We start from the raw sequence: 20,607 nt of genomic DNA on the forward strand, positions 1-20,607 counted from the left end.
CTAGCTGGGAGTGGGGCCTGGGGATGTGAGGGCAAGGGAACAAGCCAGTCTGCCGAATAAGTAGGTAGACTCCATGGGGTTAGGAGATCACCACTGTAAGCAATGTCTGACTTTCACAGGATTAGCCCCTAGAAACAGGGTTTGGGGGATTGGGTAGGGGTATGTAGCGGGGCCGGCTAAACTGTAAAAAAGAGAAGAAACCACTCTCTCTTGGATAGTAGGCAGCCATCTGGTGCCCAAGGATACAAAGGACTGCCCAATAACCCACCATGGTTCCTCTCTTTCCCAAAGTGTTTGCAAAATCTGTTTAACTGTCACCTGAGCATCAGACATGGGAAACCAAACGAAAGCTCAGTCATACTCAGGGATTTGATTCTAGTTGAGATGCTCTGAATTCAGACATACATACAGTGGGGTAGGAGAGCAATTGCAAATTATTCTGAAGACCTCACCAAGAGGTCATACACCCCCCACTATTATCAAAAATTATATTACTGTTTCTAAAGAAATTGTAATAGTAGAGAACAAAACAACAAGGCCATTGGTAAGAAATGATCTTTTTTTTTTTTTTTAAAGATTTTAAGATCTTTTTAAGATTTTTAAAATCTTTTTTTTTTTTAAGATTTACATGTCACTCCACTTCCACTTCATGTATTCACAGTACTCATCCCTAGGACCTATCTTCAAGTGGAAAGAAAAGCAGGCTGGAACAGCTAAGACAGTACAGTCAGTGACCCTGATTCTTTCCAATGTAACTAGAATGTTTTCCAAGGCTAAAAAATTGTTCAAAGTTACGCTGTATCCAGTATGTGTGTACCCAGTGCAATACAAATATTCTTATTTCTTTTAGATTAAGTGTGAGTTACTCAATAAGATAGCTAACATACATTTTATAAGACCAAATGTGAATTATCTATTTAAACTATAGTTAATTCTCACTTTATTATATTATAGAATATTTAGCATTTTCTATACTCTGTATGCGGAGAAGGCAATGGCAACCCACTCCAGTACTCTTGCCTGGAAAATTCCATGGACAGAGGAGCCTGGTGGGCTGCAGTCCATGGGGTCGCTAAGAGTTGGACATGACTGAGCGACTTCACTTTCACTTTTTACTTTCATGCACTGGACAAGGAAATGGCAACCCACTCCAGTGTTCTTGGCTGGAGAATCCCAGGGATGGGGGAGCCTGGTGGGCTGCCGTATCTGGGGTCGCACAGAGTCGGACACGACTGAAGCAACTTAGCAGCAGCAGCAGCATACTCTGTATGGGCTTCCCTGGTAGCTCAGGGGTAAAGAATCTGCCTGCTAAGCAGGAGATATGGATTTGATCCCTGGGTCAGGAAGATCTCCTGGAAAAGAGAATGGCAACCCACTTCAGTATTCTTGCCTGGAGAATCCCATGGACACAGGAGACTGGCTGGCTACAGTACATGGGGTTACAAGAGTCAGACAGACTTAGCCATTAAACAACAAGTCTTCATTATACTCCTCAAAATGAACATTTTATTTGAATTGAAACAATGAAGTCAAACTGTTTCTGACAGAAAGTAAATCCAATGGGGCTGATTTGGCTAGTCTGATGATGAAAACAGTTACTAGGTTATAATAACAAATATTTCCTATATTTGACAGTTTCAACTTTAATGAACTGTTTTATTAGCTGCAAAGTTCTGACAAAAACAAAACTGAACCACCTGTAACCAAAAAAAAAAGCATTTTATCCAGAACTACTTATGCAAATGAGCCATGTTTAGATATTTCCCAGTTTGACTATTATCAGGTTAAACAAGGCACATACATCTCATTTCTTAAAAATGTCTAATTCATAGTCACTTCATGTCACTTTTTGTTTTTTGTTTTTTTTAACTGCTTGCTGCTTTTTAAACTGCTTGTCATTTGATGTATTGATAAAGCCTATCTGGTATATTTTCCAGAAACTGAAAAAATGGACAAAATAAGGACTAGGTAACCCTTTGGCAAGTTGGGTGGTTTTCAAGTCTTGACTTTCAGCAAAATTGAAATAGGGCCTAACTGAAAAAGCTCGCAAAGATCATCAAATTTAATTTGTTGAGATCAAGAACTGAGTGATACCACTATAATAAAACTTTGTTTCCAGGTACAGTACATGTTTATATGAACTCAATTTCTCAGGTCACACAGCTACAGAAACTAGAAATATGAAGAAAACTGTTGCTCAGTCCTTCCCATTCTAGCAGTAAGACATATTCATCCATAGACTTATGGGTTTTAAAAAGCAACAATATCCATTTCACCAAAAGATGTACTTTCCCATAACTTTAACATTTTATCAACTAATTATAAACATGTACAATATTCACTTTGCTTTCAGTTCAGTCGCTCAGTCATGTCCGACTCTTTGCGACCCCATGAACCGCAGCACACCAGGCCTCCCTGTCCATCACCAACTCCCGGAGTTCACCCAAACCCATGTGTCTCATCCACTGAGTCGGTGATGCCATCCAACCATCACATCCTCTGTCGTCCTTTTCTCCTTCTGCACTCCATCACATACTAATAATTATTTTAAAGATTAAAAGACTCAGTCCAGAATCAGTTGGTTTGCTATGTAACCTTGGACTATTAATCTTTCTCGGATCTCAGTTTCCTGATGTGCAAATGAGTGATAGCAGTTTCGTGCTAGTTTAGAGCTAGTTTATTTTGGGGGGCTCCAAAATCACTGCAGATGGTGCCTACAGCCATGAAAGTATAAGACACTTACTCCTTGGAAGGAAAGTAATGACCAACATAGACAGCATACTAAAAAGCAGAGACATTACTTTGTCAACAAAGGTCCGTCAAGGCTATGGTTTTTCCAGTAGTCATGTATAGATATGAGAATTGGACTATAAAGAAAGCTGAGTGCTGAAGAATTGATGCTTTTGAACCGGGGTGTTGGAGAAGACTCTTGAGAGTCCCTTGGACTGCAAGGAGATACAACCAGTCCATCCTAAAGATCAGTCCTGGGTGTTCATTGGAAGGACTGATGGTGAAGCTGCAACTCCAATACTTTGGCCACTTGATGAGGAGGAAATGGCAACCCACTCCAGTACTCTTGCCTGGAAAATCCCGTGGACGGAGGAGCGTGGTAGGCTACAGTCCATGGGGTCGCAAAGAGTCGGCACGACGGAGCAACTTCACTTTCACTTTAATGAGAAAAAGTGACTCATTTGAAAAGACCCTGGTGCTGGGAAAGATTGAAGGCGGGAGAAGCGGACGACCGTGGATGAGATGGTTGGATGGCATCACCGACTTGACGGACATGAGTTTCAGTAAACTCCGGGAGTTGATGATGGACAGGGAGGCCTGGCGTGCTGCGGTCCATGGGGTCACAAAGAGTCGGACACGACTGAGCGACTGAACAGAACTGAGAGCTAGTTTACCGCTGTTCCGAAGACTGGGTGAATTCATGCATCTAAAGTAAATGCCACGCCTGGCACCTAGCGAGCGTGCTTTATAAGTATTACCAAATGATCAAACTAATCAAAAGTAACACCCGGGGGGGAAGGGGTCTGTCTTCCCGCGTAGCAGGGAGGCGCTGGAGGGATCGGTTTCTTGGCCACAGATCCAACGGAGGATGCTCCAGGGAAAAAGGGGATGGGGCGGGCAGCTGGGAGGTCACAGGCTGAGAACGAGGAGGTCTGGGAGAGTTAAGAGTAAGCAGTTCTACCCACGCGTTTGCACGGGAATGTCTACGGATCTCAACCGCTCTGGAAAACAGGAACAAGAGCGTCAGGCCTGAAAGCCACCGCGATTGGAACCCGTCCTAGGTTTCGCTCCCCGCCCCTGGCCGGCCCGGCCCCGCGTGCCGGTGCCCAATCGGCCCTCGGGCCCCGGGGCGTTGCGCCAGTCGAACGCCCGACCGCCCAGGACTCCAGACCTAGGCCCCAGGCGGCCGCCCGCTGCTCGCTGCCGGAGAAGCCGGGCTTCAGGCCGCCGCCTCCCACGCAGCCCAGCCTGGCGAGGGTGCCCGCGCCCCGCGAAGACCGGAACTGGCCCCTCGCGGCCGCCGTAGACGCACCTCTGTTGCCATTGTCACCGCTTCCCCCGACCCTCCTTCCTCCTTCCTCCCCCACCGGAGTTCCCTTTCACTTCCGGGGTCGCTCTGGATCCGTTGGTTCCGTAACAACATCCAGTTGGCTTCCCTCAGGCGGCGGGACCCGTGCAGCGCCGCCTCCTAGGAGCGCCGCCCGCCCGGGGCTCACCGCGCTCCTCTCCGGGCCCAGGCCGCCATGGCCACCAACCCGCAGCCACAGCCACCTCCTCCCGCGCCGCCGCCTCCCCCGCCGCAGCCGCAGCCGCCGCCGCCGCCGCCTGGCCCAGGGACTGGCCCAGGCGCGGGCGGGGCCGGGGGAGCGGGCGCCGGCGCCGGGGACCCGCAGCTCGTGGCCATGATCGTGAACCATCTCAAGAGCCAGGGGCTCTTCGACCAGTTCCGCAGGGACTGCTTGGCCGACGTGGACACCAAGGTGCGGGGCGCGCGGGGGAGCTGCGGGCGGGCGGGGACCGGGGACGACCCCGCGGGCCGCCGCCTTGCCGGGCAGGCCATCGGTGGCCCGCCATCGGTCGGTGGGCCGGCGGCTGCCTCGGCGTCCCCAGCCCCGGGGCCGCTCTGGAGCGCTCCACCTCCCCACCCCGGAGTTCCCTGCGCAGCCGCTTCCTCTCTGAGGGGCCGCTTCGTGCCCGGCGCTGTTCGTGGCTCGCTGTGTTCATTCATTCGCTCAGCCTTTCGTTGGCTTAACAGACTAGCCAAGCATCTCCTACGTTCCAGGCACTGCTTAGGTGCTGGGAATATAGGGGTGAGCCACACCAAGTTACTGTTCTTTTGGAGACTCGTCTGTACTAAGGCTAACGGCGCTTTCACCTGTGATTTCCACTCACCGCCCCCCACCTCCGCCCCCCGGTTTACTTCGTGTCCCAAGTTATTTTTGCCGTCTCTCTTGAAGATTGCTGGTAAGGGTCAGGTCTTTGTCCTTCGGAGAAAGGACTAAGTGGTGATGAATCGAATTGTTTGCAGTGTTGCAATGCTGGACTTGGTGAGGGGCGCAGAGCTGGTCGATGGAAAGGTGAGGTACGGAGATGGGGCTTTGTTTCCCCCCAGGGACTCTGATTTAATCGCTCAGGCCAAGTCCTGTCTCTATAGTGAGAAGGGAGGAGGGGTGAGAGGGGAGAGGTAGAGGAAACTGAGGAAAAGACGGAGGCGAGGTGACGGCAGGTACTGAAGTGGAAGAAGGACAGGACAGAAGAATGAGTTGGGAGAGTACGGGGTTTATGGGGAAAGGTTCCCTGTACAAAAAGAGCGGGGCTGGGAAGGAAAAGGGAGTATGTACCAAGTGCCAAAGTGAAGAGGGGTTGGCAGGAGCGGGTCAACTTGGGTGGTTCTGCAAAGGCTGAGTAGAGAAAACGGGAAGGTGCATTTAGTAGATGGATGGAAACCTAGTAGGTCTAGAAGCAAGTGAAGCAGGAAGCTTTGGTTGGAAACTGTTGGGGGGAAACTTTTTTTTTAACTGAGATCTGGTTTGGTTCATTGGTTCAGAGTTTCAGTGGGGTCAGGGTTTTTCCATAGCATGTTCAGCTCTTCTAAAGAAGCTTGTTTCTTTGAGGAAAGGGCTTTGAGGTGAAGCACACACCATTCCCTTGTCTCCTCTGGGGAAACCTTTCTGACAGTCTGGGGACATCTTCCCTTTTAAGAACTCTGGCCCACCTTGTAGACCAGAAATAGAAGGTGCCTTTTGGGGGTGTTGGAGTTTCTGAACCACATGAAATTCAGTTTTCTTGGGGATATTTATTTATGTAGGTAGTATGTAGTTTGCTCACTTCATTTTAGGGAATATGCACAAGCCTGTTTGACAATGATGCCAGTTGACTTTCTTCCTCCCTCTCTCCCTTCCTTCCATACTTTTTTTTTTCCACAGGACATGGGGAAGTAAATGTTACCCAACTATCAAAAAGTAAAGCTGTTCTGTTTTTTTTTTTTTTTTTTTGGCAAGTAGAGATTTCACTTTGCTGTCCTTAGAAACCTACAAATCCATGTGTCATCATTTGTGTATGCAGATGAAAATTCAAATACACCAGCAGTTGGGGGTGGGGAGCTATACTATTTAAGGCTCAACTTTTTCTGCATCCACATTCCCTCCGAATATTGTTGTTGTGCCTGTAATGTTCCTGCCAGAGCCTCTCAAAGTAGACTCCTAAAAGATTTCTTGGGGCGAAAGAAGGAAGCACCATTGGTTTGACAATCTGATGATAACTAGGACAGGTACACAGGTTCACATGAACATGCAGCCCAAGATCCGGCTAATGCTGGGGCTCCTCTGCTGTGGTCTCCAGATCCGGGAGCCAGGCTTCAAAGCCATTCCGACCCCTGTGCACCGAGTAGCACGTGAGGAGGAAAAATCAAGGCAGGCTCACCTCTAGGGACTCGGCAGGTGCTCCCTGACCAAGTGACTGTGGCCCCTTTCACTCCAGGCCGTAAAGGCCAATTTTTGGATACTTCCTCGGCTGGAAATGGCTCCTCGTTGCCATAATTATTGTCTCTTTTCAGATTTAAAAGAAAAATCAGAGACAGAAATAATGTAAGTTTATTCACCCAACAAATACTTACACACCAGGCATTGTTTTAGGTACCAGGGACACAGCAGTGAACAGAAAGTCCCTGCTGATGTGAAGCTCGAAGCCCATCAGAGAAAGTAAATCTCACTCGTGAGAGGTTCTGTGGGAGAGAGAAAGCAGGATGAAGGTGGAAAGGGTTGGTGGTGTGTTTTGCGTAAGTTATTCAGGGAAGATTGAATGAGATGACATTTGAGCCATCGCTGAAGGAGCTCTCCAGCTGTGGGGGGCTGAGCATGCCAACTGGGGAGCACAGCAAGTGCAGGAGGCCTAAGGCAGAACCTGCTGAGGGAGAAAGGGCTAGGAGCTGAGGTAGGAGCCCCCCGCCACCCTCCCTTTACAGAGCTGCCGGAGCCCTGGTGAGTTTGGCGCTCACTGGAGCTGAGACGCCCCTGGCAGGTGTTAGAGCAGAAGAGGGATGCGATCTGCTTCCACCTCAGACGGCTTGACCTCGTGGAGTCATTCACAGTCCCCCCTTACTTCATCGTGATGTGGTTTGGACAGTGAACGACATGGTCCCCTTAACTTTAGAAGATCGGCGCTCTCTGCACCGTGGAAAACAGACTTCAGGCAGCAGGGGGAGACTAGATGCAGGCCAGTCGGCAACTGTGATCTAGGCAGGAGAGGAGAATGCTCCGGACAGGAGTGGTAGCAGTGGAGGGCATGGGAGGTGCTCAGGTTCTGGCTGCATTCTGAGGCTAAAGCCGGCGGGATTTCCTGCGGGTTCGGGTGAGGGGTGGAAGAGAAGGAGTCATGATGATGTGAAGGCTTTTGGCCAGGAGCACTGGGAAAAGGACATAGCTCTTCCCGGAAGAGTAATGGAGCCCAAAATATTATCGTAGTCACTAGGCTTTTTTACCTAAACGAGAACTTAGAAACCAAGGGATTTAACTTTTATAGTTCAAATTGAAGGTTGTTTTATGGGCAAGTAGAGTGCTAATGGAGAAGACAATGGCACCCCACTCCAGTACTCTTGCCTGGAAAATCCCATGGACGGAGGAGCCTGGTAGGCTGCAGTCCATGGGGTCACTAAGAGTCAGACAGGACTGAGCGACTTCACTTTCACTTTTCACTTTCATGCATTGGACAAGGAAATGGCAACCCACTCCAGTGTTCTTACCTGGAGAATCCCAGGGACGGCAGAGCCTGGTGGGCTGCCGTCTATGGGGTCGCACAGAGTCGGACATGACTGACATGACTTAGCAGCAGCATTCTCAATGAAGGCTCATTTCCTGTCTGCTCTTCTCCATTTCTTCCCTTCAAATCATCTAAAAGTAACACTTCTTATGTTCTAGTCCCTTGTCTATAATTAGGTATATCTGTCTTTGTATTCATCTATAAACATTTTGTTTTAGATAAATGGTATTTGAATGAGTCTTGTTTTATCCTGAAGCAGGAGGATAATACAGGGTTGTCAAACTATGAAACTTTGTTGCCATATTGATGCCCTAAGAAATGTTAACACTGCTAAAGATACAAGGATTCCTGAGACTATGGATATTAGGGTTGATATTGTGTAGCAGTGAGGTTTTTAACATTGATATCTCTTTCTTTCTCTCTAGCCTGCCTATCAGAATCTGAGACAGCGTGTTGACAACTTTGTTGCAAACCACTTAGCAACTCATACATGGAGTCCCCACCTCAACAAGAACCAGCTTAGAAACAATATTCGACAGCAAGTGCTCAAGTAAGTCAGAATTGCAGCGTTCCTAGGAAGGTTTGAGACTGTCCCAGTGTGCCTTGCCTGAAAGCAGAGACATTTGCAGAAGTTTGTTCACCTTGTGATGATTTTGTCAGGTCTGGTGTGGCTACTTCATACAATGATACAGTGTAATTTTAGAGTAGACTCTAAATCGCCTCACATTTCCCTCATAAATTTGACAGTCTGATTGTTCCCATAGACCTTTGGAAATATTGAAGGAATGACTGCTGCTGCTGCTAAGTCACTTCAGTCGTGTCCGACTCTGTGCGACCCCGTAGACACTAGCCCACTAGGCTCCTCTGTTCCTGGGATTCTCCAGGCAAGAACACTGGAGTGAAAGGAATGACTATGTGACTTCAAAAAAAAAGCCCTCTAGATCTGCCGTGAATAGATGGCAAATGCCAGATTGGTTAGTGTGTCACATACGGTTACGTTTACAGTTACTTTTTGGCCCTGAGAGAGTAGGCTTTATTATTCCTGGTTTACAAATAAAGACATTAAAGATGACTGAAATGGAAGCATTTTCTCCTGATTTGAGACCATGTCTTCTATGTTCTGGTACAACTGCTTGCTTTTTTCCTTTTCTTTTTCCTGGCTGAGTGTGCTGTCAGGTCTTAGCTCCCCGGTCAGCAGTTAAGCCTGGCCCTAGCAGTCTGTCGGATCTTAGCTCCCCGGTCAGCAGTTAAGCCTGGCCCTAGCAGGCTGTCAGGTCTTAGCTCCCTGGTCAGCACTTAAGCCTGGCCCTGGCCGTGAAAGTGCTGCGTCCTAACCCCTGGGCCACCAGGGGCTCTCCTGGTTTGTGTTTGTTTTGGTTTTGTTTTTAATTTAACTGTGATTTTGCTTGTGGGTTTTAGTGACAATATAACCAGAAAGGGAGTGGTGGTGCATTTGGGCCTGTCAGGGTCCTTTTCTTGGCAAACACGAAGAGAGTGAGAAAAGCCGGAATGTTTAGATGGCCCTAAAAAGATCATATTTGTTCCCCCAAAGAGCAGATTTACAATATTGTTCATGAATATAAGTATTCACCAAGATTAGAAGACTTGAACCCTCTCTCCCTGCCTCACACCCTAGAAAAGCTGACCACTTTATTTTAAAAATGCTTTATTCTTCCTGCCTTGACAAATATTTATGTCCAAGTTCATCTACTGGGACGAAATGTGGCTTTTTAAACAGGTAAACAAATCTGATTTATAGCTGTGTGCTGGGTGCTTAGTCCCTCAGTCGTGTCTGACTCTTCGAGACCTCATGGACTGTAGCCTGCCAGGCTCCTCTGTCCATGGGGATTCTCTAGGCAAGAATGCTGGAGTGGGTTGCCATGCCCTCCTCCAGGGGATCTTCCCAACCCAGGGATCGAACCCAGATCTTCTGCATTCCAGGCGGATCTTTACCGCCTGAGCCACCAGGAAGCATAATTTATAGCTGTTGCCCCTCAATTCCCTCTTGTCCCTCAGGAACCTTGCAAACCTACCTAGTGTATTGCTCCCTTGATAGTTCACCCACAGGAAGCCCCACAAATAAAACTTTACACTCTGATTCAAAGACCCATTTAGCTGCAGGTAATCCTAGAAACCAGGAACCTGGGGCTCAGACTGCGTGTCCTAGAAAATAAGAGAAGGGAAGAGGGAAATTTGACAGTAGGTTTGTTGTCTACATTTTAAAAGATATTCAGGAACCTGTGAAAGAGTCCAGGTGAGATCACAAGATGCCATTAGAGGGCTGCATCTGATAGCTTCTGGGGAGAAGTCAAGGCCTTTCCTGTTGGGCAGCAGGCCTAGGGGCTTCCTCATTTCCAGACCTTCAGGAGAACAGTAACCAAAATAGGGGGTAGAGCGCTAGGGGTCAAGTTGGAGGCTAGGGGTCGGTCGGGGGCCAAGGGTAGGCCGGGTTGGGGGGTGGGGGCAGGAGACTTACAGACATTACCCACAGTTACAGAGCACCAGCCCGCAACAGTGTGCATAGCTGCCTCCTTTTTCACAAAGAATAACATTGTTTTAAAAGCGTGTTTGGAAAGGGGAGGGTCTTAGATTCTTTTTGTCTTTTTCTTCATATGTTAAGAGACTAAATGGAAGGCACATTTCTTGAAATTGACTTCTTGGCACGCAACACCTTTACAGCCGGGAAGCGGTCATTTGTTCTGTTCTTTAAAGAGAGCTAAACTCAGTCTTGCCCATGTAAAATCAAGCACTTAAAATTGTTGTACCAACATATGACGTTTTCACAGAACCTTGTTTGGTGAGGGATTGCTGGACGCTGCAGTAGGGGGTGCTTGTGACTGTCGGCAGTTAACACTAGAGCAGTCTGCCTGTGGGTGACGAGGACCCTCCTCTGTGGACTAGAGCGGGCCAATTGTCATCTCTTGGGTAGTTTAGGCATTGCTCTTACTGGGAAATCTGGACATTTTCTTCTAGCTACTTTACTTATTTTTAATTGAACTGTTCTTTCATTTAAATTACATTAGTAAACTTATGTCTCTTAAATAACATTTCTAAGTTACTCTAAAGAAAGAGTAACTTTTAGTTGTGTCTAACTAATGGTATAGGGCCTCCCTGGTGGCTCAGTGTGTAAGAATCCGCCTGCCAGTGCAGGAGATGTGGGTTTGATCCCTGGGTCAGGAAGATCCCCTTGAGAAGGAAATGGCAACCCACTTCAGTATTCCTCCCAGGAAATCCCATGGACAGAGGAGCATGGCGTCTACAGTTCATGGGATTGCAACAGAGTCAGACGCGATTTAACAACTAAACGACGACAACTACCAATGGTATAGGAACGTATTTGCACCTGTAAATACAATTTCAGATCGTTTTTTTGCATATACTTTGAGAAATACTCACTTGTCTCAGATTGAACTGTTTACAGTTGCCATTTTCATAAGACAAGATAGTTCAATATCTGCAATTTTGCATGGTTCAGTAACCAATCTGCCAGCTCAGTGGTTTAAAAAAAGTTTTACTCTGTTTATGCATTCATTTGTACAACAGAACCTTAAAATGCAAGGGAGCTCAGAAGTGATGACCTGAACTGTACACTGTTTAAAGGAAGACAAGAAAGTAGCTTTAACCAAGACAGTGCCAGCTGCTGGCATTTTGGCTTTGCCCTTGAACCTGGAGCTATGACCTCTCCCCTCCTCTGGTGAGGCAGCCCCGGCTGCACCCACACGTCACTGGAATGAACCCACGAGGAACAGTGTGCTTGTTAGCGTGGGCCTCCGTTTCTGAGATCAGAGCGGGCCTCTGAGAGAGCGAGGACCTAAGTACACGGAGGCCGGCGTGTGGGCCTCAGGGAAAGAGACTGAGGCAGCCACCTGAAGGGTGTGTTTCATTTCGTGCCTTTGTGCTTGCACCTTAGAACGTTTTTCAGATGACTTGTCTTCGCCTCTTTTCCACCTGCCACATTTTAAAGACACCTCCAAGATGTAACAGTGTTCAGAGGATTAGCTTTTTTTTTTTTTAATAGTCTTAGAACTTTAGAAAGCAGGTTACCTACTTTGTGCAGTGGTGTCTCATTTTTCTCTATGGCCCACATAAATGGAATTGTAGTATCTCAGGGCTGCGAGGTGCCTCGGGAAAGGCGAATCGCATCCATCCTCCACTCCAGACAGCACGGCACTCAGACATAGCCCTGCAGGGCGTAGAGAGAGACACCTCAGCCCTGTGCAGGGACAGCCAGAGGCCTCAAACTGCTGTCCCAACACTGTCCAGGGAACTGTGACTGCTCAGGTTCTCTGTTAGAAAGAAACAAGGTTGAAGTGCGATTCTTCAAATAAATGCATGTCCTCCTATTTTGTTCAGAGGCCTCTGCGGTTTTCTTCGTGTTTCAGGCTTTGTTGGCCCTTTGCTCCTCTGTCTCTTACGTGTGATATTTCTTTGAACACTTTGTTCCCTTCTCTTCTCTGGAAATCAGGACTCAGGTTAAATGTCTTCTCCTTTGTAAAGCATTCGCAAATCATCTCAGGGATGGCTAATAATGATAATATTCTTTTCTCATAGTGCATTGTATGTCCTAGCAGCTGTCACGTTGTATTTTGTGTCTCTCACCCCCAGCAGAACAGAGACCAGGTGTGATTTGCAGTGGCTCAGTAGCTAGTGTGGTGCCTGTTGTGTATAAGGCACTTAGAACGTGATTGTAGAATGAATAAATCATTTAGTCTTTAAAGCAAGAAGATAATAAGATGGCCAAAAGTTTTAAGCTTTGTTTTTGTTCTTCTAAAGTTTTCCTTTTTTTTTCTTTTTTGTAAGTTTAGGGAAATTGCACTTTGTGTGCATTCTTCAGTGTTCGTGGGCACACTAATACTTAAAACAGACTTATATCTTTCTGTTTAAAAAAAAAGTTGTAGAATCTATAGGTTTATTTTGTACCCAGAATTCCGCTTTAATGGTCATTTATCCCTGTCTGCCATGGGCAGGATTGAGGTAAGAGAAGCGTCACCTACAAGCCTGGCCTTTAGATAACGTGCTCTGTCTAGTTCTAAAGGTATTTTGTTTTGCTCTTGTTCTGTCTGCTTTAGTATCTCCACTGGTGACACAGTGGAGATGTGACATATTTTATGTAGTTTTTTTTTTTGCAGTATCCTTTGTTAAATGCCACTGTAGTGTGAAACTTATTTTCTATTGTGTATTTTTCTTGTAACCCAAGGAGAGTGGAGAGGGGGCAGTTGAAGAACATATATGTAATTGATACAGCTTTACTTAAAAGGAGTTTGTTTAATACTACATTAATTTTTGTTTTTGTTTTTCACCTTTCTGTAAATTATCCTGTGTTTCAGATCAGGAATGTTGGAGTCTGGTATTGACCGAATTATTTCTCAGGTTGTGGATCCGAAGATCAACCACACATTCAGACCTCAGGTGGAGAAAGCTGTGCACGAGTTTCTGGCCACGCTCAGTCATAAGGAGGACACGAGCGGCAGCACAGCCCCCGAGGATGAGAAACCAGACTCCTCCACCATCACACAAGGTGCTTTGCTTTCATTCTTGGTCAGTCCCGTTGCTTTTCTTCTTACGCTGATTACCAAGTTAGGGGTATTTAGTTCATTAAAATATTTCTCTTTTTGGCCACTCTCATGAAATTGTAGTTATTTTAATTATCACCCAGATTCTTGAACTGGCATAACAGTTGTTTTTTTTTTTTTTTTTTAATAATAGTTACTTTAATAATGTAGTGGATGGGTGTGTGTGTGTTTCAGTAGAGGCAATAATTACAGTAATTAGAGAACATATTCTTTTTCTGGGAACTAGACTGTTCTCACGTTTGCATAATGCCTGAGTCTGTGTTACAGAGGTAGAGAATTTAGAGTGTGTTGAGTCTCAGCACCAGTGCCTGAAAGACTGAAAGTGTATGTGCGTGTGTCACGTAACACTGACAGTGGCAGGCGGCCTTGAGTCTGCAGAGGGCTTTACCTTCTGCACAAATTTATTCTAAAACATGTCTTTCCCTCCAAGGTGTCCCTGCCCCCGGGCCCAGTGCAAACGTGGCCAGTGATGCCATGTCCATCTTGGAAACCATCACTTCTCTCAACCAAGAAGCTAGTGCTGCCAGGGCTTCAACAGAGACGTCGAATGCCAAGACCAGTGAGAGAATGTCCAAAAAAACCCCGTCTCAGGCAAGCACTGACACTAGTGCTGAGAAAGAGAGGACTTCAGAGGACACAGCTGATAAAGAAAAACCTACAGCCGACTCTGCAGGGGAAGGGCAGGAAGCTGCCCCTCGCTCTGAAGAACTTAGTGATCCCCCTTGTCCAGCTGAAGAAATGAAGAATCACGCAAGAGAAAGTACTAGTTCAGTTCTGCTAAATAAGGATGCTCAACAAGAAAGCAGTGACCAAAAAAGCAAATCAGCAGATAAAGGTGAAAAGAAGCCAGACAGCAATGAAAAGGCAGAAAGAAAGAAAGAGAAGAAGGAAAAGACTGAAAAGAAAACTGATCACTCAAAAAGGAGCGAAGATGTACAAAGAGTAAAAGATGAAAAACAAGCAAAGGATAAAGAAGTAGAATGTTCAAAACTTCCTTCGGAAAAAACCAATAGTAAAGCTAAAACCAGTGAAGGAACAAAAGAAGGTAAAAACTTGGAAAAGTCTACAACAGTTTAAAGAACACAGTGTCCTTGAGGGCACATCACACTTGCCTTCAAAGTTTTATAACTATATTTGCTACTTGTGTTTTAAAATCCTGAAAACTCATATTCTCTTTGCTAAAAGATGAGCATTAAGCATTTGTATATTTCCTTTCATTCTCATGTGCCAGTTGACAATGCAAATGAACAGAGACACTCTAAGCCTTATAAATTTAACTCATAATTTATTCACGTACATTATTCCAAGCCAGTTAATTGTTGTATATCCTAATCTTTAAAATACTAGTGAATAATTCATTTACATAAGATTTGCTTTTTATATATCATTCACATCATGGATTATCAGTTTTATTCATTTTATAGGCTAACCGTGCTTTCTGTTTGCTGAAAATAGCTCTACCTTATTTGATATTGGTTACTAATGGTGAGAGATTATTTCTGAAGTTGAAGTTCTTTGAGCAGTTAAAGCAGAAAAATGTTAATGTAATTTAGGAATCTTGTGCTGTTTTTGTTCTTACCACAAGACAATTTGTTTTCTGTGTTTCATTTTCTTGTAGATATCTCTATGATAGATTCTGATGTGGATGGACTTACAGACATCACAGTTAGCTCCGTCCACACCAGTGACCTTTCATCTTTTGAAGAAGACACTGAGGAGGAGGCTGTGATGTCTGAGAGCATGGAAGAAGGAGAGATTACATCAGATGGTAAAGCATTTTACTTAGTAAAGCCTCTGGGAAGCTTCCTGTTGAGCAGTGTTTGTAAGTTCAGATGGCTGTGTCGTGAAAGGCAGTGTGGCGCCGTGGCAGGAGCTTGGGACTCTTAGTTGGAAGATTTGTTTCTGAGTCCCAGCTCCAAGACTGTCTATCTGAGTGAGCTTGGTAAGTTACTAAACCTCAACAAGTCTAGGTTCTCCTTCTCTTACCTCCACTCCCTAGGATTCTTAGAAGACTTGGATGAGATCCTGTTTGAACATGCCATGTTTTGGTAGTGTTTGGAGGGACAGTCCACAAGACTGCCCTCATTTCTGGGACCAATTGCAAATTCAAGATCCCAAGACCACTCTCAGGTTTGGTAATTCACTAGAAGGACTCATTGAAAGCTATTAAACTCATGGTTATGGTTTCTTTCAGCTAAGGGACACATTAAAATCAGCCAAGGGAAGAGGCAGTAGGCTATATAGTCTGTCACCAGGAGTCACGTAGCTAGTGAGCACAGCACCATTTCAAACCCAGTCCGGGCTTCTAACTAATACCTTACATTGCTCTTTAACATGTGATTAAATATTTTTTATGATTTTTTGAAAAGTCAAAAATGTTGAACGTTATTTGCAATTGCCTGCAGATAGCATCTGGTAAATTTGCCACTGACTCTTGGATTGAACCCACCTGCCAATGCAGGAGACGTAAGAGACATGGGTTCAATCCTTGGATCAGGAAGATCCCCTGGAGGAGGGCATAGTAACCCACTCCAGTATTCTTGCCTGGAGAATCCCATGGACAGAGGAGCCTGGTGGGCTACAGTCCATGGGGTTGCACAGAGTCGGACACAACTGAAGCGACTTAACACATACTTGAATTAGAATATCTGTAGAGAAAGTCACAGGCAAGAAAAAAGTAGAAAGTTTTAATGCTGTAGGTGTATGAATATTTTTCAGTTGCTCCCATTTTTCATTATTTTCTTAGTATCCATTAAAAAAACTGAATTAGCAGCCTCCAAAATGCAAGGGTAGCACTCCTCACTCTTCATAATTATCCTCATGAGGTCGTTTCTGAGCACCGACGGGAGAAGAATGCTCTTATCCTGTGAACATTCCACTTTCTCTGACCAAACGGAAATCTTATTTCTAGATGCTGTATTGGATCTGTTCAAGGTTTTTCCTGGACAGGGCTAGATTTTCTGTGTATGGGATCCAAAGTAAGAAAACTGCTCTTTTGAGAGTACAAAGCAATACTTAGTAGCACTCACTGCTTCTTGCTGTGCATGGGGAACTTTTCTCCCTTCCTAGGGCAGAAGGGTTTTACTGTATACTTGCTGTAGGGCCAGTTATTGGTTCTTGCCCCTTCCATAAACGAAAGACCATAAATGGTCACTAAAATCTCAAGTTTAAAGTGTGGCTTGAAGGGAATTTGTTCAACTTGATACTGGTAAAGTATTCATGCCAAGTCTGTTGATATACAAATGAGGATTAACTATTTGTCCAGGAAACATAAGTAACTCTTAAGGTCTAATTTTTCTTTTTGATATGTGAGAAGCTGAAAGAAAGAAACAGTATGTGAATCAGGAGGATGTCCCTGGTGGTCCATTGGTTAAGACTCTGCCCTTCCTGTTCAGGGGGCATGAGTTTGATCCCTGCCCTGAGAAATTCTGCGTGCCATGCGGCACGGCCAAAGAAGCAAACAAAAAAAAAAATTTAAATAAATAAAGATATGAATGATAGCCTTTAAAATTTTCTGAATTTTCACATACTGATATTTCTCCTGTTGGACCTACAAATACCCTTAAACTACTTTGATACAGCTTTTGCCACTTGATGTTGATGTTAATTGCTGATTGACAGAAATGCTCTTCTTTCTACTGACTTTCTTCCAGATGAAGAGAAGAACAAGCAAAACAAAACAAAAACTCAAACCAGTGATCCCAGTGAAGGAAAAGCAAAAAATGTGCGGCATGCTTATGTTCACAAACCATATCTTTACTCAAAGTATTATAGTGATTCTGATGACGAACTTACTGTGGAACAACGGCGGCAGTCTATTGTAAGTCAGATTTGAGCTCTTGTTATGTTAACCTATTAAATCAGGTTGGCATACTTGACTAGTCTGTTCACAGGCTACTGGTGAGCATTTGAAACGGTGACTTATAGGTTCCACCTTCAGGAACCTTGTCATTTAGGCAGAATAGATAAAAACGTGATGGAGCTGTTCATATCATCATGATTGGTGAAAAACTGCTAACACCCTCGGTGTTTCATAGTATGGAAATGTTTGACCCGAGTATGGATCCAGCCATAAAGAGAGATGGCATCAGCCATTAACATATTATTAAGAGGGAAGCATAGTCGTCCACATATTTCCTTCATTTGATAGTACTTCTAAGATGTACCACTGAATTATTAACAGCTTTTTAGAGAAACTGCTACCTCATTGTATGTATACATCAGTTTTAATAAGTTGGCTTACAATTTCAGAAACATTAAAATATGAAAAGTTGTGCATCAAAGAATAAGGAAATACTACTCCATAAAAAATGATTTGAAGGAAGCGCACCAAAATGTTAATAGTAGCCTCTCTCTTAAGAGATTAGTTGATCAGGAGTTATGCTCATGCTTAGAGTATTTGACACTTTGAGGCTTTGAATTCTGGGCAGGAAAGAGATGGTAGAGTAACACAATGACTGGATCCTCCCTGGTTTAAAATACAACTACAGGAAGTCCCACATCCAAACCCTGGGTCCTAAGAGTATAGCCAGCAAGTAACATTTGTTGTAGGACCACCCTGTCACTGGAATCTGCAGTTCATCTTTCTTTGAGAAAATCAGATAATTATAAAGACCTACCTCTACACGTGATGCTCATAGACATTTTTATAGGTAGCCTTTTAATTGGAATAACAGTTTATTAAACCACCGTTTCCCCAAATGATACCTTGAAATTGATGGCATTCTGAAAGTTAGTAAGGGAAAAATGTCACCTTCTGTCTCTTTTGAAACCCATGCGCACACATAGATGTGTTTATAGTGGTATGTAGGCACTTTTACAGAGCCCATTAATCTGTAAGAACATCTGAAGGGCAAGCATATTTTTTTTCAGGGTGTTTTTGCTCTTACTTGAGAATCTGTCAGCATAATTATGAATATTTTGTGGTTTTAGGCTAAAGAAAAAGAAGAGAGACTTTTAAGAAGGCAAATTAATAGAGAAAAACTTGAAGAAAAACGAAAACAGAAAGCAGAAAAGACAAAGTATTCAAAAGCTAAGAGTCAAGGTATAAGAGATCTTAACATTTAATATTTTAAGCTATGTACTTACCCCATTGACTTCTAGATATTAAGATAGCTTGTGAGGTATGATTATAAAATAAAGTGATAAAAATTGTATCTTAGATTTTTAAAACTATGTATTTTAAGATGTTTAAGATTTCCTTTTTAATCTGATGTATTTAGTCACATGTTTATTATATTTCTATATCTAAGTTAAACATTCTATCACATACCAGATTATACAACTCACATAATAGCAGTTTATTTTCCAGTGATTATGGAATGAATTATCACTGAAAAATTTATTGTTAACCTGTGAGTCCTCAAGCCTTGCAGTGATATTAATGGAATTCATCTATACTTTATGTTAACTAAAATGTCGAACATTTATCTGGAATATTTCATTGGACAGAATTGAACTTCCTCTGGACACTGATCTTGTTTGATGTAAAATACACACATGTACATATATGAGCACTTAAGATAAAAAATATAAGACTTCTCCATCTACATAAAATATTTTTATTCCAATACAACTTAGAGATATTGAAGCCATTTTTTATTTTTACAGTGATTAGAAAATCTTAATGAAGAATAAAGATTACACTGTTTATAAAACTGTGTTCTGAAACATAGTTTGTTGATTGCTTCTTCCCCAGGCAAAAGTAGTGTGGACTTAGAAGAATCATCAACAAAAGGTTTGGAACCCAAAGCCCCCAGAATTAAAGAAGTCCTTAAAGAACGGAAAGTTTTAGAGAAAAAGGTAGCCTTAAGCAAAAAGAGGAAAAAGGACTCCAGGTACGTATTTATTTGGCCACATTCACATTATAATATTCTCTCAACAAGCTTTCAGAAGAGAGGCATTGAAAATGACAGGAAAGAGTCAGACCTTGAGTGTGTATATTATTCCGTGTTTATGAAATAACATGGAATAGGGTTTTCTTTTCAGTATCATAATTCATTATGTTAATATCTATGATATTTCAAAACAGTGTGTACTAATCTTTTTCTTTTGTGGGGGTGGGAGCAGACTTTATTTGATAATCTCATGGAACCATTGGACTCTTTGCCCAGAGAAATGCAAGTGCATAAGCACACAGTTGTCCATAGTCTCAGAGAGTGTGTAGACCCTCTGAAGCACTCAGGAGCCGTTCCCCTTCTGGACATTCAGTTACCTCTTACTGACGGCGCTGCCTCCATTCTCTAGTCTTTCCACACACTTCACTAGTATCTCATGCTTCTCCCCGTAAACCAGCATTCCAAGCCAAACATTGTTTTTAGCACCTCATGATCATGGTTAATTCTGTAAGAATTACAAAGCTGAAGAGACTGAAGGTGGCTGTGTAGGCGTGGGCTATAGCATTGCTGTACCGGCAACATGCAGTTCTGTAAGTTTATCTTAGACTTGAAGGTAACTACGTCAGTGATTTTAGCTGAGTCAATCTGCAGAACTAAGTGAGAGAAGGAGGCTCTCATTTTTCTTACAGACTTCAGCCTTCTCTATCTGAATAAATAGAACTACTCTGTTTATTCAGAAGATAAGACTTTCAAAATGAAATTGTAGCCCATGTCATATTCTTCTTCAAGCAACAAATCACAAATTTTTGTTTCAAGAATACTTTCCTCTAGGACCAAGAGTGGTCCACTTCACATTCGGGATTTAGCTCTTCACTGTCAACCAAGAATAGGATTTAATTTGAAGTGCACAAGTCTCTAGGTACAAATTAAGTGTTTTATAGTGAAGAAAAGCTAAGCTTTTTAAAAAATCTTCCTGAGAAATTTAAATCACATTTTTTGGTCCAAAGTTCTTATTTCACATTTTGCCCCACCTAGGAACATTGATGAGAATTCTAAAAAGAAACAGCAATCTGAAGAAGATTCCAGAGAAACACTCAAAACAAGTGAGGTATGTCTTAATTAGTAAAACCCCACTTTAAATGCTCTTCTGTTAAGCCATTCAGTTATTTGTAGTAAAACTTAGAATACAGTCTGGTTTTTTTTTTTTTTTTCTACCTTGAATAGAAAGTCTGTCACATTCAACATTCCAACACCCCCATCCTATTATGGCCTAAATTCTTCATTTTGGCAAGTTGATTCTTAAGATCTTTTATCTGGATAATAGTTACTTTTCTTCTCCTCTCTCTTCCCCCAACTCCCCCACCTCTTGTTTCTTAAATTGACGATAATAAAATAGCCAGGAATAATAATGAAAAAGAAAAGGAGGAAAA

General features: G+C 43.6%; 1 protein-coding gene and 1 long non-coding RNA gene across 4 annotated transcripts in view; one reads left to right on the plus strand and one right to left on the minus strand.

The window, feature by feature from the left end:
• Positions 1 to 1,483: 1,483 nt before the first annotated feature.
• On the minus strand, positions 1,484 to 4,182 carry LOC147370260 (uncharacterized). Its single transcript, XR_015166084.1, has 2 exons — positions 4,043 to 4,182; positions 1,484 to 3,731 (listed from the first exon to the last, which is right to left on the minus strand). It is a non-coding gene; the product is annotated as an uncharacterized LOC147370260 (long non-coding RNA).
• Positions 4,111 to 20,607, plus strand: part of BOD1L1 (biorientation of chromosomes in cell division 1 like 1) — a 53,405-nt gene continuing 36,908 nt past the window's right edge. For 2 of the 3 annotated variants that reach the window (XM_086407485.1, XM_086407483.1), the window contains exons 1-9: positions 4,111 to 4,490; positions 8,193 to 8,317; positions 13,095 to 13,285; positions 13,771 to 14,385; positions 14,959 to 15,108; positions 16,994 to 17,160; positions 18,273 to 18,384; positions 19,039 to 19,177; positions 20,213 to 20,285. In XM_086407485.1, coding sequence (XP_086263611.1) covers positions 4,254 to 4,490; positions 8,193 to 8,317; positions 13,095 to 13,285; positions 13,771 to 14,385; positions 14,959 to 15,108; positions 16,994 to 17,160; positions 18,273 to 18,384; positions 19,039 to 19,177; positions 20,213 to 20,285 — 1,809 coding nt within the window. In that variant the 5' untranslated portion in view covers positions 4,111 to 4,253. The remainder of the gene's footprint in view (positions 4,491 to 8,192; positions 8,318 to 13,094; positions 13,286 to 13,770; positions 14,386 to 14,958; positions 15,109 to 16,993; positions 17,161 to 18,272; positions 18,385 to 19,038; positions 19,178 to 20,212; positions 20,286 to 20,607) is intronic. The other variant, XM_086407484.1, reaches the window with a different exon arrangement.

Source organism: Bos grunniens, chromosome 6 (genome assembly GCF_055505025.1).
Source record: "Bos grunniens cultivar Pamir isolate PY7600 chromosome 6, Bosgru_T2T1.0, whole genome shotgun sequence".
NCBI lineage: Eukaryota > Metazoa > Chordata > Mammalia > Artiodactyla > Bovidae > Bos > Bos grunniens.